This window comes from Leptinotarsa decemlineata, unplaced genomic scaffold (genome assembly GCF_025532065.1).
Source record: "Leptinotarsa decemlineata unplaced genomic scaffold, Ldec_3_MD MMD2_tig00078422_RagTag_RagTag, whole genome shotgun sequence".
In the NCBI taxonomy this organism is placed as follows: domain Eukaryota; kingdom Metazoa; phylum Arthropoda; class Insecta; order Coleoptera; family Chrysomelidae; genus Leptinotarsa; species Leptinotarsa decemlineata.
Window position 1 is genome coordinate 5,593,724 of NW_027412747.1, and position 14,625 is coordinate 5,608,348.

The following is a 14,625-nucleotide window of genomic DNA, read 5'->3' on the forward strand; positions in this document are numbered from 1 at the left end:
TGCCTTAAACTGAGGTGTTGAAAACACCCTTCTGTCAGGCCATCACGAACCACACAGGTTTCAACTTCAATCGACTCGACCTAAGGAAATCGTAGGTCCGGCGCTTTGATAAGACGAGCACATCAATGTTGTTGAAGAAGACCCTATGCATTGGCCAATCTTTGTGTTGTTACGAAAGTGAAGAGATCTCTGTGACTTTTATATATTCCTTTTGATGGACGAGTTTCAATTCGGTGACACGCTCAAGCAGCTGCCTTGAGAGGAAATGCTCCAATTCCTGCACTCTCTTCTTCGTAGATCATGCAATTTTCTGCTTGATTTTCATTCTATTATAATTCATTTTCAAATTTTTTTTTGCATAATATAATTGTTATTTTCAGCTATTCTTTTCAATTTTGATTTTCATATGTTATTTCAGAGCTTTCAAATCATATCATATTAGACAATGAAAGTCCAAACTAATGAAATTTACATTGAACATTGTCAACCACCATCAAACAAACGGGGTAATTATGTTGTACAAGGCGGTGAAGCAGGTGATATCAACCACACCAATGTGATTGTTCAAAGTTATTCATTACAACAATGGTGTTGCATGGAATAAATGTTACATCTCAATAAAAAATTTGTATTCGGTATTCAAACGGAGTAGAGTATAGAAGTTGAAGCTGCTTGTTCACCTTTATTATGCAAAAAGTTTTCGATATATAGCCAATGGAAGTACTTATTATATTACAAATAATTATAGTCACATTTATTGATGTATTGCAATTTTATTAACTATCATATTTTCATATGAAAATGAAAAATATGATGCCTCAATTGAATAATGTTGAATTCAACATCAAGAGAATACAGAAAAAAACATTTCAGATTTTTGTGTCACAGTTATAGAAATATTTACCTATACAATTCCTGGGACCGTATGAAAAAGGAATGAAAGTGCATGGATGTCTCTTTGCTATTTCATCCGGTAAAAATCTGTCCGGATCAAACTTCAGAGGATTGGTCCAGTATTTTGGATTTCGATGTATGTAGTGAGCAGTAAAATAAACAGAACTGCCCTTTGGAAGAATAGCGTTCCCTGCGGAATGAAAAGTATGATGAGTGATATGAAATAGGCTGAGCTGATATGCGAGGAACACAATATTTCATTTCTATATATAACAATTTGTTCCAATCAAAAGACTTCAGGCACTGTAAACCACGTGAAGTTTTTTTATATGGATACGGATATTGATATCTAGCGTTTGCCGAATTTCATGCCTAAAAGTAACAAACTTTTATTTTTCAATTGGGATGAGTTTTCCATGAAATCAGGTAACCGATGGATCTGGTATCCAGGAAAGTTTTGTAGGGTTCTTTCAACAATCAAACGAGAGAGTGAAAATTATCGTCACTCGAAATATCACTTCATTCTCTAGAATGTTACTACTGAAAGTTCCACAATCTGTATTGCTTCTGAACAAACGGAGGTAACAAATCGACAAAGGGAAATAAGAATTATTTCAGACTCTCATATAAAGATCAATAATAACAATATATTTGTTTCTTTAATGAATGGAAATCTTGAAACAAGAAGAGAAATCAAGGTCTTATAGAGTACAGAAAAATGAAGAGAGATGAAGAGAAATGAATATTCTGAAAGATTAAAACTTCAAAAAAATGGATGAATGAATATCTTAAGAAACAGGGAGGAAATTTCCTAGTGTGTATATCCATGTTTTCAGGAAAATCGATCGGAAATTGATCTGGTCTCAATTCCAAAATTCCTATGTGAATACTAAATTAATGACCCCAAATTGGAAAGAAGATGAAATAACCAAAGTTTATCAATATGACATAAAAATTGTAAAAATAACAGTAATGAAAAGCAATTCAAGCGACATTTTTCATATAACGCATTGACTTTTCAACTGCAAAAAATCTGGAAGTGTACTTTCAACTCCACCCCAACAAGAGAGTCCTCAGTGATCAGAATATTCTGTCTTATAAAAAAGAGTATATAGGTTCAATTCTATTTCTACACCTGCAGTATAGAAGCCCTGTTGTATTATTGATCATGAACTAGTTGAAATTGTCCATCGGCTAAGTATGAACCAAAGCCAAAATTCAACGCCAAAGTATGAATCATTCGAAACCGTACAATGTTAGTTGAAATGGTCCAATGCCAAAGTATTTCCCAATCAAGATTTCAACTGGGATGAGAAACCACTGCGTATCATTTTGAATGGTGACCATACAAAATATTTTCTTCATAACTTCACTCGAACAAATCAAAGTGCGATAATTTTTGAAGCATTATGATTTCAAAATCAAAAGTTTCGAAAGTGTTTCGGAAGTGTGATGGTATTTGAAGAATCTCAACTCGTAATAGCAAAAACTCTTGCTCACAATTGGCACTTCACCAGTTTACCACATTTCTTACAATAATACTAATCTTCTTATTGTTCAATTATGTCTATGATTTGACACTTTTGCAAATGAATCTGTGATTTTGTCTTGCATTGTTCACATTTTTTCAAATCGATATTAATGATCTGCCACATAATCCTGCACCAAACATATATTATCCTGGCATACAAATAAAACATTTGACACTGAAATCAGGGTAACGTTCAGACCAAAACCTCTATTTGAATCAAAAGAAGTCTACAGTTTTTGACAACATAATCACAGTATGACATTTATACGCATAGATAGTATGAAGTGAAGCTCTTCTCAATAAAAAGTTTATTAATTTGGTGACTATTGTCTACGGTGGTTGCTATTATCATACAACATTCGAGTATGTTGATGAAACAGATTGATTTATTCACAAAGTTATTTTATCATGCAAGATCTTGTAGGCGCCCATGATGAATATTACTATGAAAGAATTGAGATAATTGACATCAAATTGTATTTTCATTTTCAAATCTGGCAAAGTCAGATGTTATGTGAAAAATATCAACAGAGTTCAGTTTTATGACATTATTATTCCATACTGCATAGTCAATTGTGCTGGAACGTAATACTTCCATCCTTTGATAGTGTTTGATCTGATAACTCTCATCAGTACTGTTGCGTAACCATGTGCAATTTTAGCGGCGTTTAAAACATACTGCCAATATACGAAAATGTTTTGGAGGTGTTTCAAAAAATACAAGAATTTAAATGTTACCCAAGTTACACTCTAACGAATATTGAATAATCTCTAGCTTTTCGGTACTTTCACCTTTTTCACTAAATATTGATATTGATTCACTTGATAACAGAAATGGAATAATCAAAACTTTTCTGTTTCATTTCAAGATTTTGATTAATAATTTTCTGAAGATGACAACTTGTTTGGTGAAACGTGCGTCGTGAAAAGTATTCAGTTTCTGGTGATTGTTTTTGAATTGAGATCATTGAACTCATAATATGTACCTGTATTCAAATATAAAAATGAATATTCTGAAGAAAGATAAGTTTTTCTGGAAACAGGTTTCTTGGTTTTCTCCTTGTCAATCGTTAATTATGAGATGATGGAAACAAGATAATACCTACATAGATTTGTAGTGTTGGGAAAAAAATTAGTGTTTCCTCTCGTTATGTTATCCAAAACGAATTAAGAGAAGAGTCCAGTCTCAAAACTTTGAAGTACACTATTGAGATGGTAGCGTTTCAGTAAGTGACATTTTATATCAATTCTCTTTCATATATCATATTATGTTGCAATCCTATCGATGAAAAATTTCAATTTCATAACAAATGATGGTAGTACAAACTATAATGAAAATTATAATCTAGAACATAATCTTTAGAATTTAAGGACCCTTGTTGTTTGCAATTGGGGCCCACCCAGCGGGTGGGCCCCAATTGCACACTGCTATATCTCTCCTGGAACATGTTATTAATAAGTGGAATTTTTCGGGATGGATTTGACAACGGAAAAGGATTATTCACCCAAACGTCAACCACCTGAACAAAGCTGAGTATAGAAATTTCACTTTTGCCATCGATCAGTCAATTTGTACGCAAAACTAACACCCCAAAAAACAAGTAGAAACATAAACTGTTTATGAATAAAGTATTATTTGAATACGTTTATGTGAATTTTCATCAAATATGGGTCAGTTCCATACCTAATTTAAACTTAAAATTTGCAAAAACGTTGTAAGCCATTGGAACGATCCTGTATCTGTAATGATGACAAAGTTACCAAACTGATTCGAATCAACTTGTAAGTCAAGAAAATGATTCCTGACCCCATTCCATCAAGAAATAATCAATCTAACAAAGCCCAGAGAAATTGTCCCCCCCATCTCCGGTGTATAGAGCTGTTTCTATTCTTGCCTGTTACGAAAGTCAAACTTTGACTCAACTCAGTTTATTAAATATCATTGGAAAAGTGATCAAAATGAAGAATGAAATGCACTTTTCCACAACCCCTGGAACTATTCATGTACTTGCTAGGAATCAACACGATTTCACACTCACCAAGATCTATGTCTTCCCCGATTTCTCTTCCGAAAATCGTTGCCACTGGAAAAAGTCGTAGATTTTCTTTAATCACCCTCTCCGTGTACTTCATTTGGGGTAAATCAGAGGCTAGAATAGTACGATCAGGGCCCAGGATATCGATTATTTCCTCATAGACTTTTTGCTGAGGGAATAAAAAACGTTACGCAATTATGATCAATCATATGATATTTATTTGAAATCATCGAGAAGGTACTTATTTGATTATGGGAAATCTGTATTTTGAAAATCTATAATGATACTGAATACGGAACACACGCTAATCAACTATATACACGAAAGAGAACATTTACTGAATCTGACGATATAAAGCAGAAATGAGAGTTTCTTACATTGTCTGAAATGGTGTTAGGTATCAGATTTTGAATCTATGGAAGAAATAAATCGAATTGAATGAAATTTCGAAATTGTTGAAAATGATATGATTAACTGTACCAAAATATTCGGATGTGTGAGTTGGAACAGAAATAATATAAAAAATCATTGAAAGTAATGGTAGAATGAAACAGAAAATGAAAGTGTGAGAACGCTAATATATAAGGACCTGACTGAGTCATGACCGAGTCTTGATTAGATAGAACAAAATTGTTTTGTCTAATGAGTAAAATATCAACAATTTGCAAACTGTAGAAATACAGGGTGAGACAACTAAATTTCCTTGGTCCACTGCTATCAGAAGAAACCATTTTTCGAACTGCTCGATTTTTTTTGGAGTCATAACGATGAATACTATCTTTCAAAATTATTTTCCCGCATACTGGGTGATACAGCCGAGCGTGGCCAACCAAAGTTATATTTTTTTTGGTAGAACAGACAGTTTATGAAGCATTCGATTCCATTCAATTTTTTTAGCTCTCTAAGGAAATTTTGTTTTCGAATTTTCATTGCGGCATTGCCAAGTTATTCCAGAAAAACCTAGTTTGCAGATAATATTTTTTCAATACATCACCCGCATGTCTACAGCAATTAAATGGATTTTTTTTAGGAATAGGTAGTCAACATCAGTATAATAATTTCTGGAATCTCAACTTTCGAAAACAATATATAAGGTGCTCGGTAAAACCGGTTAAGTTTCATTCATTTTCAAACAGACATAATTCAAATTTTTCAAATGGAACATCCTGTATATTTTCATTTGTATGAAATGTTTCAACATGTCACTAAATTTTTTGTCGAAAGTATACTAAACTAAAATCAGATATTTTACAATTCATACCAAGTTTTAGTAATTATCGTAACCATAAAAAAATGTATTTTCTAACGTTCGCTCACTCAATTTTTTTTTCGAATATCGCTGATCTATCGCTAGTACATTCATATTTCTCATGCCATTTTGTGATAGTTATCGGCGGTTTCAACGGTGAAAAATGCGTAAAAAACCTAAAGGATATTTATACCGCTTTTTTATTCAAAAACCCTGTTATGCATGACGGATATCAAAAAATGAATATCGGAATTTGTCAATAATGCCATGTGTTGAAGTTTTTTTCGCGTTTAGATTGAATCATTTTCATTATGAATTATGTATTGGAAGATATTGTGCAAAAATAGTCTATGCTTTGGGGAAAATTGATTCACAAAGGATTTACAAAGAGAAGTTCCCCGAAAGAAGAAAACCAGATGGAAGAGCAGTTCAGGCTCTAGAAGGAAGATTTGAAAGAACTGTTAATGTCAATCACGTGAAGTTCGAACGTGTCTGCTCTGTAACAAATGAAGAAAATATATTCCGAATTGATCTTCACCTTGTTGAAAATCCCAATGTGAGTATCCAAGACCTGAGCAGAGAATTAGGATTTTCTCAAACCAGAGTGTTAAATTTCATCTTTATCACATGCAATTGATGGAAAAGTTTGAAAAACGTGTTCAATTTTGCCGATCAATCAGGAAAATGATTTTTTTGATTTAGTGTTATTTTCTGATGAAGCTACTTTTCATAAAACGGAACTGTTAATCGGCACAAAATGCATTATTATGAAACGGAAAACCCTCATCAACAGCGTTGGTCACTGAATGTTCGGGGAGGAATTCCCGGAGAAAGTTATCGATCCGTATTTTTTGGATTGGCATCTCACTGGAAGAAAATATGTGAGATTTCTTTGGAATGAGTTTTTGAATTCATTGGACGAGGTTCCATATGAAACAAGACTTGGAATGTGACCAGAACAAGGCTTAGAATGTGGCTACAACAAGACGGTGTACCACCATATTTTTAAACTGAGGTACGGGAATTCCTCAACGATCATTTCAATAAAAAATGGGTAGATAGGGGTGGGCCTGTGACGTGGCCACCCAGATCTCCTGACCTTACTAAAATGGATTTTTTATGTGGTTATATCAAATGAATTGTCAACCAAACTCCTCCAACATCTGGAGAAGACATGAAACGAAGAATTACTAAAACTTTCAGGAAAATCCCAGGGGATATATTGGAACGTGTAGATAATTCTTCAAAAAAAAGACTGATATGTGTTGACATTTTGAATAATTTTTGTAGTCCTCTATTCATAAAAAAATTCAGAAGTTATTGATTCATATTGAAAAAATGTTGAATAAGTGAACGCATATAATTGAATTTTTTGTGGTTACAACAATCATTAAAACTGGGTATAATTTGTAAATAATCAGTTGTTCGTATAGTATACCTTTGATAAAAATGTGGTGAAATGTTGAAACATTTCATGCAAATGAAAAAATACAGGGTGTTCCATTTGAATTATGTCTGAAAATGAATGAAACTTGACCGGTTTCACCGAGCACCCTATAAATTGTTTCCGAAAGTTGAGATTCCCAAATTATCATAGTGATGTTGGGTAACTATTCTTAAAAAAATCCACTCAATTGCTGTAGATATGCAGATGATGATTTGAAAAAATATTGTCTTCAAAATAGGTTCCTCTGGAAACACTGGCAATTCCGCAATGGGAATTCGAAAACAAAAATTCTTGAGAGAGCTGAAAAATATGGAATCGAGTGACGTATTCATACACTGGGTATTTCATTTAAAAAATATAACTTTGGTTGGCCACGTTCAGCTGAATCCCCCAGTATGCGAGAAATCGAGTTCAAAAAATATTATTCATCGATATGACCGCGAAAACAAATTGAGCAATTCGAAAAATCGTTTTTTATGATAGAAATTGACCGAGAGTATCTTGTTGACTCTCCCTGTAGAACAAACAAATCTGTTTGAAAATCTGTTTGAAATCTATTTTCTCGTTTACCAGCTGTCGCACCCCTACAAACGACAACCCTCAGAAGTCGGAGCGAGCTAAGGACGAATGAGGTCTTACCTTTTTACGTGTTATTCCTAACAAACAAAATCAAATGGAAAACTGAAAAAAAATGAAAATGAAACTGGTTCAATCAGAGTAATCCACAATCGTGTGTGGCTCATCACTCGATAAGATTTGTATCACCAGAGATGGCCTTCCACGAGATTGAATAATGCTTGTTCGTTGTGTGAAAATTTTTCAAATATTGTCAAGTATCTAATCAGTGTTTTCAGATTCGAAAATGAACGTATATAGGAACAGTTGTAGAAATGTTTTTTTTAAATATATTTACTATGACCTTGAATTAACATTATTTTCGACTATTTTCATCTTCAAATAGATGGATCGCAAGATAGACATTGCTTCTTGAAAAACCATCAATTTCTTGTACATTCTGGTGAAAATTCTGAATGAACTTATTACAGAATGATTCATTCAGTGATTACAATTACGTTGACCTATCATTTTTAAATTTTGGATAGTACAAATTTTTGTAAATTTTGAATCGCGTCCAATGGGCATGATTTGGTCTTTCATAAGATCATCTCCGTAAATTAGAGTTAGCGCTGACAGTTTACTTTTGGTAAATTATTTTTATTATTCGTTCTGAGCTATTTCGAGAGGCTTCAAGGTGTTTTTTCACGCCCATCCCATCTATGCCGTGTCATAGAATAATTGGGCAAGTGTATAATATATATTTCTCATTGTCTGTCGGTCAATAATTTTCGAAATTTGTCTGTATATGTACATGTGCTATCTGATTCATTTTGTTAGTAGTTGGATGTCATAATCCCGTTATTCCTAGATAATTAGTGTGATTAGCGCTTTCAGGAATCCATATATCTCTGCAACAAGGACGATTCACATAAATTGATCTATTTTTTTGGGCCCAGTTTTGTCATTTGAGGAGGGAACATATTTACTTTCTCCAAATCTATTTTTATAAAATGTGTATCAAACCATTTCACCATGAACTGCATATTTTTAGATACTTCTTCCTAAGATTCACCTCTGACGTAAAGGACAGTGTGATCCGCAAAATACAGCACTGTTCTATCAACATATATTAAAAACAGTACCTATAGTTCTAACTATATAGAAACCAAAATACTTTTTTTGTGACTACTCTGCATACTGCCGATTCTCTCCATTCGGTTCACTCACATATGAGTAGCTATGCAAAAGAGCCAGTGCTGGTCCGCGAATTCCAATGCTAGACTTTTCGAGTGAGTAAGCAATGGCATCATTTGTAGATCGATCTTGGATCGATCTACAAATGATGCCAAAAGTTTGAAAATAGGAGGAGCGATGTGTTCAAGATTTTTTGTTGTTAAACTGTCGAGTCTCAGAGAGGAAGCATTTCACAAACTATCAATAATATTGATTTTATTAATTATATTTTATTTCAACACCTTTCATTTTACACAGGTAACAAAACAATCTGAATATAAAGAAGCCTTTTTTATCCATTTCATCTCGTAGATTGTAAAATACCAATTATTCGAATTTCTGTTTCCGCAGATCTGGGATGCATCTGAGCAGTGTGCAACAATACTCCATGAATCAAATAAATCATGTAGTTTTCTCGTTCTATAGTGTTCGAAGTGAAATGATGAATACTCGTATTCTATGAGAAGTGATGCACAGACAGAGATGGATATTCAGTTTTCCCAACGTCTTACTTAGAATTATTGGACGCCATTTGTGAATACACCCATTTCAAGGGATCGATGCCCCAGGTGATAATATTGCTTGCCTTCTGAACTGAAACCGATAGCACGTTTGAAAAATTTTTGAAAGGGTCTTTTCTGTGCCTCTTTTGACATGAAGAACACTTATAGAGATGATTTTGAAGTTTTCCATTCTGAATAATCATCTAACCAGGCACATTCACTCCCAATGAGGTTTACATAATTATATAAAGTCATTTTCTGAGTTTGTTGAGTTTTTTTCACTATTCATTGAGTCGTCAGGATATTTTTCAGAACCACATCTCTTCTGTGTTTTAATACTATAGTTCTACCAGGTTATTCGTTCAATCGATTAGTTAGTTGTTCAATTTGATACAATTTGAGTTATTCGATTTGATTTGAGTTTTACACTGCTTTATTGACTGACGTTCGATACTTTGTTTTGGCCATCGCCAACAAACGGCTGTTATGCTTTTTATGAAAGTTTGGGGATTTTTTGTACCGGAAAGAGGATCATCGTGAATAGCCCCAGAACTGAAATACAGCTCTGTTGCTGATATTGTTATATGAGGCCAAACTATTCCCACGTGACAGCATGAAGTAGCGGATTACACTGGTGCAGGCTGTGATGATCCCCTTCAAAATATCAGAAGAGTGTAGCTGAAAAAATCTCCCAATAATGCTTCCTGGAGATAGTTCTCGACAGATCATGCTTCAAACCTCAAGACTCTCTATTTGATTGTGATATTGCATGAGCAAATCTTTAAACTTCTCTATTGAGGAACCTACTGAAAATTGCACCATTTATAGAGAAAGTAAATGTGATCAGTAACGACGAGTTACTTTCCAGTACTTTATATTACTCAGTAACTCTTTGGGTTGAACTTTTCAGTTTGCCCTTTACTACACTTCAGCAGATTCTCTATTGATTTATCTTTTTATTTTTCAGATTGTGGAAGGTCATAAACCCAAAAAAACAGTAATGAAAAACTGTCAGTATCTGAATTTCCATTATTCATCAAGGAACATGATAGTTCTTCATTATCAAAGTTTGTATCAATTGGATGTGGTTGAGTTGTCAAAATTCTAAATTTCTGAACGGCAAGCAGAGGAGAACAAGAAATAGAAATTTTGATCGGGGCTAAACTATCCTTATTTTCGACATTATCAAAAAAGTTTATTCATTAAAGTTGTTCGAATTTTAAAACAGTATTCATATTTGAGATCACAACCACCTACGTAAGGTTCTAGTTTCATAAAGAGTACTATCATCTCATAATATACATCTTAAGCGCCTCTCTTATATTACGATAATGGAATTTCAATGCGTAATTCACCCGAAGCACTCTGTAACGGTTTTGATTATATAACGAGCTTTTATCACCGCTTTCAAAAATATATATATCCGCTTTCAAAAATGAACTATAACGTTTTGAATATATTGGTGAAAATATAGTTTTTGAATGAAAACTTCAATTATAATATACCAGAACAAAAATTTCACAAATGTTATGAATACTTGATGGTGACTTGTGTTTTCTTGAGATGATGTTTCCAATATGTACCTATTACTGATAACTACAAACTTAATATATTTGCTTATTTATTGTTTGCGATACTACGGAAATGAGGCCTTTTTTCATCATCATAAAAAAATAAATTTATGATATTTCATAAGAAATTTTTTTGAAATGGTAATCATATATTGAAATTTTTTTTGAAATATCTGAATGAGATTTTGTGAAAACTTTTTATGAAGGCTAGAATGGAATTTTTTTGTTCATTTCTTGTGAGTTACATCAATGTTGTGAAATGAGTCTCAATGCAACTCAAAAAAACTTCCCAGTTGAATTATTACTGTCGGTACTCATTTTCGAAAAATTTGTTTCAATTCACAAGTGGTTTATTTTTCCATAAACCCAAATGATATTTAAAAATGTGGCAAACAGAATTTCAAATTAATTTGCGAAATCAGCATCTTTCGCCAGAGTTGAGGGCCGTCTGAAGAAGAGAGTCTTGCGCACTCATGAAACGTCAGGAAAAATGTCACAGAGGTTCTCAAACCTGACAGAGGATGCCATGGGCCTAAAAACCCAAAAACTTAATGAACATAAACATAAACTATATCTTCCCAATATCCATTTTCCATGACTTGATTTTGTAGAATCGAGCTAGATCCCTCTCTCAGGTGATCAGTTATATGTCGGAAACAAAATTTCTGGGTTTATGTATGTACATATGGCAAAAAGTGTGTATTATGCTTTAATCGATTCACATCTGAGACATGAAATCTGTTTTTGGGGATCATGTAGTCAATATGTTTTCAATATGAGCATTAAGGTATATGTGCAAAGATAAATTTCGGGATTCTTGCAAGCCACTCTTTATAAATCATGAAATTTCCTTGTATTTTTATCTTAGAACCAGTATGTCTCATGCATAGCAAATTTAAAAACGAAACTCATAAGATGTCTCAATACAACACAAGACAAGCACTAAATATAACCTTACCAATTCCAACATCGACACAAATGAAAAATTCCATATTTTATAATAGTAAAAAATTATTCAATCACTTACCAAATGAGATTAAAATTTTAGATAGAGAAACCAATACAACCAAAAGAATATTTTGGGAAATGATATATATATATAATATATATTAATAACGAAGAACATTCAATGAATAAACGAACTGATATTGATAGTCTTAGCAAAATTTTCACGTACCTACTGAAATATGATAAAGAAAATAAAAGATCTAGTAATTCGAGTATCATTCAGAATTTTCCTACTGGACATTGTCAGCCAAAAAATTTTTATCAACTGTCATTATTTAATGTTTTTCTATCTGTTTTTGAACCATTCTATTCGATAGTCGACGTTTCGCCATCATCTCAGATGGCATGTTACTGCTTCGCTTCGAGAGGTGTAAGCGGAAAACAACACATCATATTCCACCATCCGTGAAAACCTACATTGTGATATATATATATATATATATATATATATATATATATATATATATATATATATATATATATATATATATATATATATATATATATATATATATATATATATATATATATATATTTATATATATATATTTATATATATATATATATATATATATATATATATATATATATATATATATATATATATATATATATATATATATATATATATATATATATATATATATATATATATATATATATATATATATATATATATATATATATATATATATTTACATCCCGCGAGCATTTTGCGTTCTTTCGCAGACGACAAAGCATTTTGCGTCCAAGGTGAATATAATTGCGTATATTGAATATTTATGTTATTTCAGAAACGACACACTTTTTTCACTTTCAAGTGATTTTGCTTCCTTTTGCTTCACTATCCGTATTGACTCCTTCCTGTATATTTCATTCACATGTCTAGTACTTTTTGCATTCACAAATGTATATTATTTGTACATAACAACTATTTTGCATCCGCGGTGTTGCCAGAGAATCAAATCGTAAGATACCAATTCAAATTTAGATTTCCCCATTCTCATTCATTTTATGTCTTTCCCGACATATGTTAGGACGAAAATGAGCAAGTTTCATGAAAATTTTGTGAAAAAGTTATGAACAGGGATGAAGAATAATTTTTAAAAAGCAATCCAGTACAAAATTTTATTTGATTGAGTGAGCGAAATTCTCAATAGTCATGTCAATAGTTGAGTTATTTGGATCAATAAAGGAAGTGGTCCAAAATATTCAGTTGAGATAGTTACAGAAAAATTCTTATCAACAATGGGAAGAGAAATGAAATTAAATGAACAATTAGAAGGAAATTGAAGAAAATATTAGAACACTTAAATACGTATACTTAAAATATGTTTTTTCGTTGACCAGCTGTCGCACTCCTACGAACGAAAACTCTCAGAAGTCGAAACTTGTGCGAGCTAAGGATTAACAAGGTCTTACCGAGGTGAACAAAGTACCCACGTCGAACCACCCGACAACCTACCTTATTTCTAAAGAAAACAAATTCTAAAGAAAACAATAAGTGAAAAAGTAATAAAAAAAATGAAAATGAAATACTCATCAGTTTTCATTTAAGGACAATTGTTGGTACTAATAATCGAAACGTGTCGTGAAGTAGCTTAGTTTGGAATCTCGTCTTTCATTTTTTCTTATTTTTATTTTTTCATCTTCAATGTCAATTAAACGTAACGAAGGAATAGCAATAAAAATTAAAGTAATTGTAGATAAGACAGTTCTAATAATTTCCATAGTTTGCCCTTCTAATAAATATCCATGTGAAAATTTATTCAAAAATAATCTTTCCTATCTACTATCCTATCTACTAATGCAATAATAATAATTGAAATTATTTATGTATGATCATGAAAATGAGTTAATTGTTTTATCAAAGGGGAAGCTCTATCTTGTAGTATTATAGTTTTTCAAGTCATCATTTCTAAAGAAAGTTTAAACTTTATAAATGGAGTTTGAATTCAGTACACTAATCTGCCATATCAGAATTTATAAGTTAGATAAGGTAGTTCTGAGTTATCATGTTCGGCAGGAGAAACATTTTGTAATCAATCAAGAGATGATCTTAAATTATAAGCCAACAAATTTTTTCGTTGAAGGGTAAATGATTCTCATAAACTTCTGCACCTTGACCTGATTTCCTCTCTAATTAAAGATTTTTTCTCATTTAAAATATTCCAGCGACCATGTACAAACTAAGAAAAAAAAGTAATTTAAATCGTTAATTATCTATTACAGAACAGATTCCTCTGAATAGACTAGAATACCGACAAAATCTTTAATTATTCATTGAATTATTCATTAAGTGATTTCACCAATAATTTAAATTCTTATCTATATAATAGTTCATCAAGTAGTTCCGCTAACGCTTTGAATTATTTTTTTTAAATAAAGATTTACCCAAAATTCTATCTATACAACAATCCTACTAGCACCGCTAACACTTTCAAATATCCCTTTTCAAATAGAAATTTTCCCAAAATTATATCTATTCAACAATCCAGTTAGCTTCGCTAACGGTTTCAATCACCCTTTTCAAACAGAAATTTTCCCAAAATAATATCTATTCAACAGTCTCAAGTAGCTCCGCTGATATTTTCA

The 14,625-nt window shown here is 32.1% G+C and overlaps 1 protein-coding gene across 2 annotated transcripts in view; it reads right to left on the reverse strand.

Annotated features, from left to right (window-relative positions):
- The window catches only part of LOC111505417 (cytochrome P450 4c3-like), a 160,663-nt gene that overhangs the window by 4,133 nt on the left and 141,905 nt on the right, over positions 1-14,625 (reverse strand). For both annotated transcript variants that reach the window (XM_074186473.1, XM_074186474.1), the window contains exons 10-11: positions 4,465-4,630; positions 905-1,084 (exon numbers count right to left, since the gene is read on the reverse strand). In XM_074186473.1, coding sequence (XP_074042574.1) covers positions 905-1,084; positions 4,465-4,630 — 346 coding nt within the window. The remainder of the gene's footprint in view (positions 1-904; positions 1,085-4,464; positions 4,631-14,625) is intronic.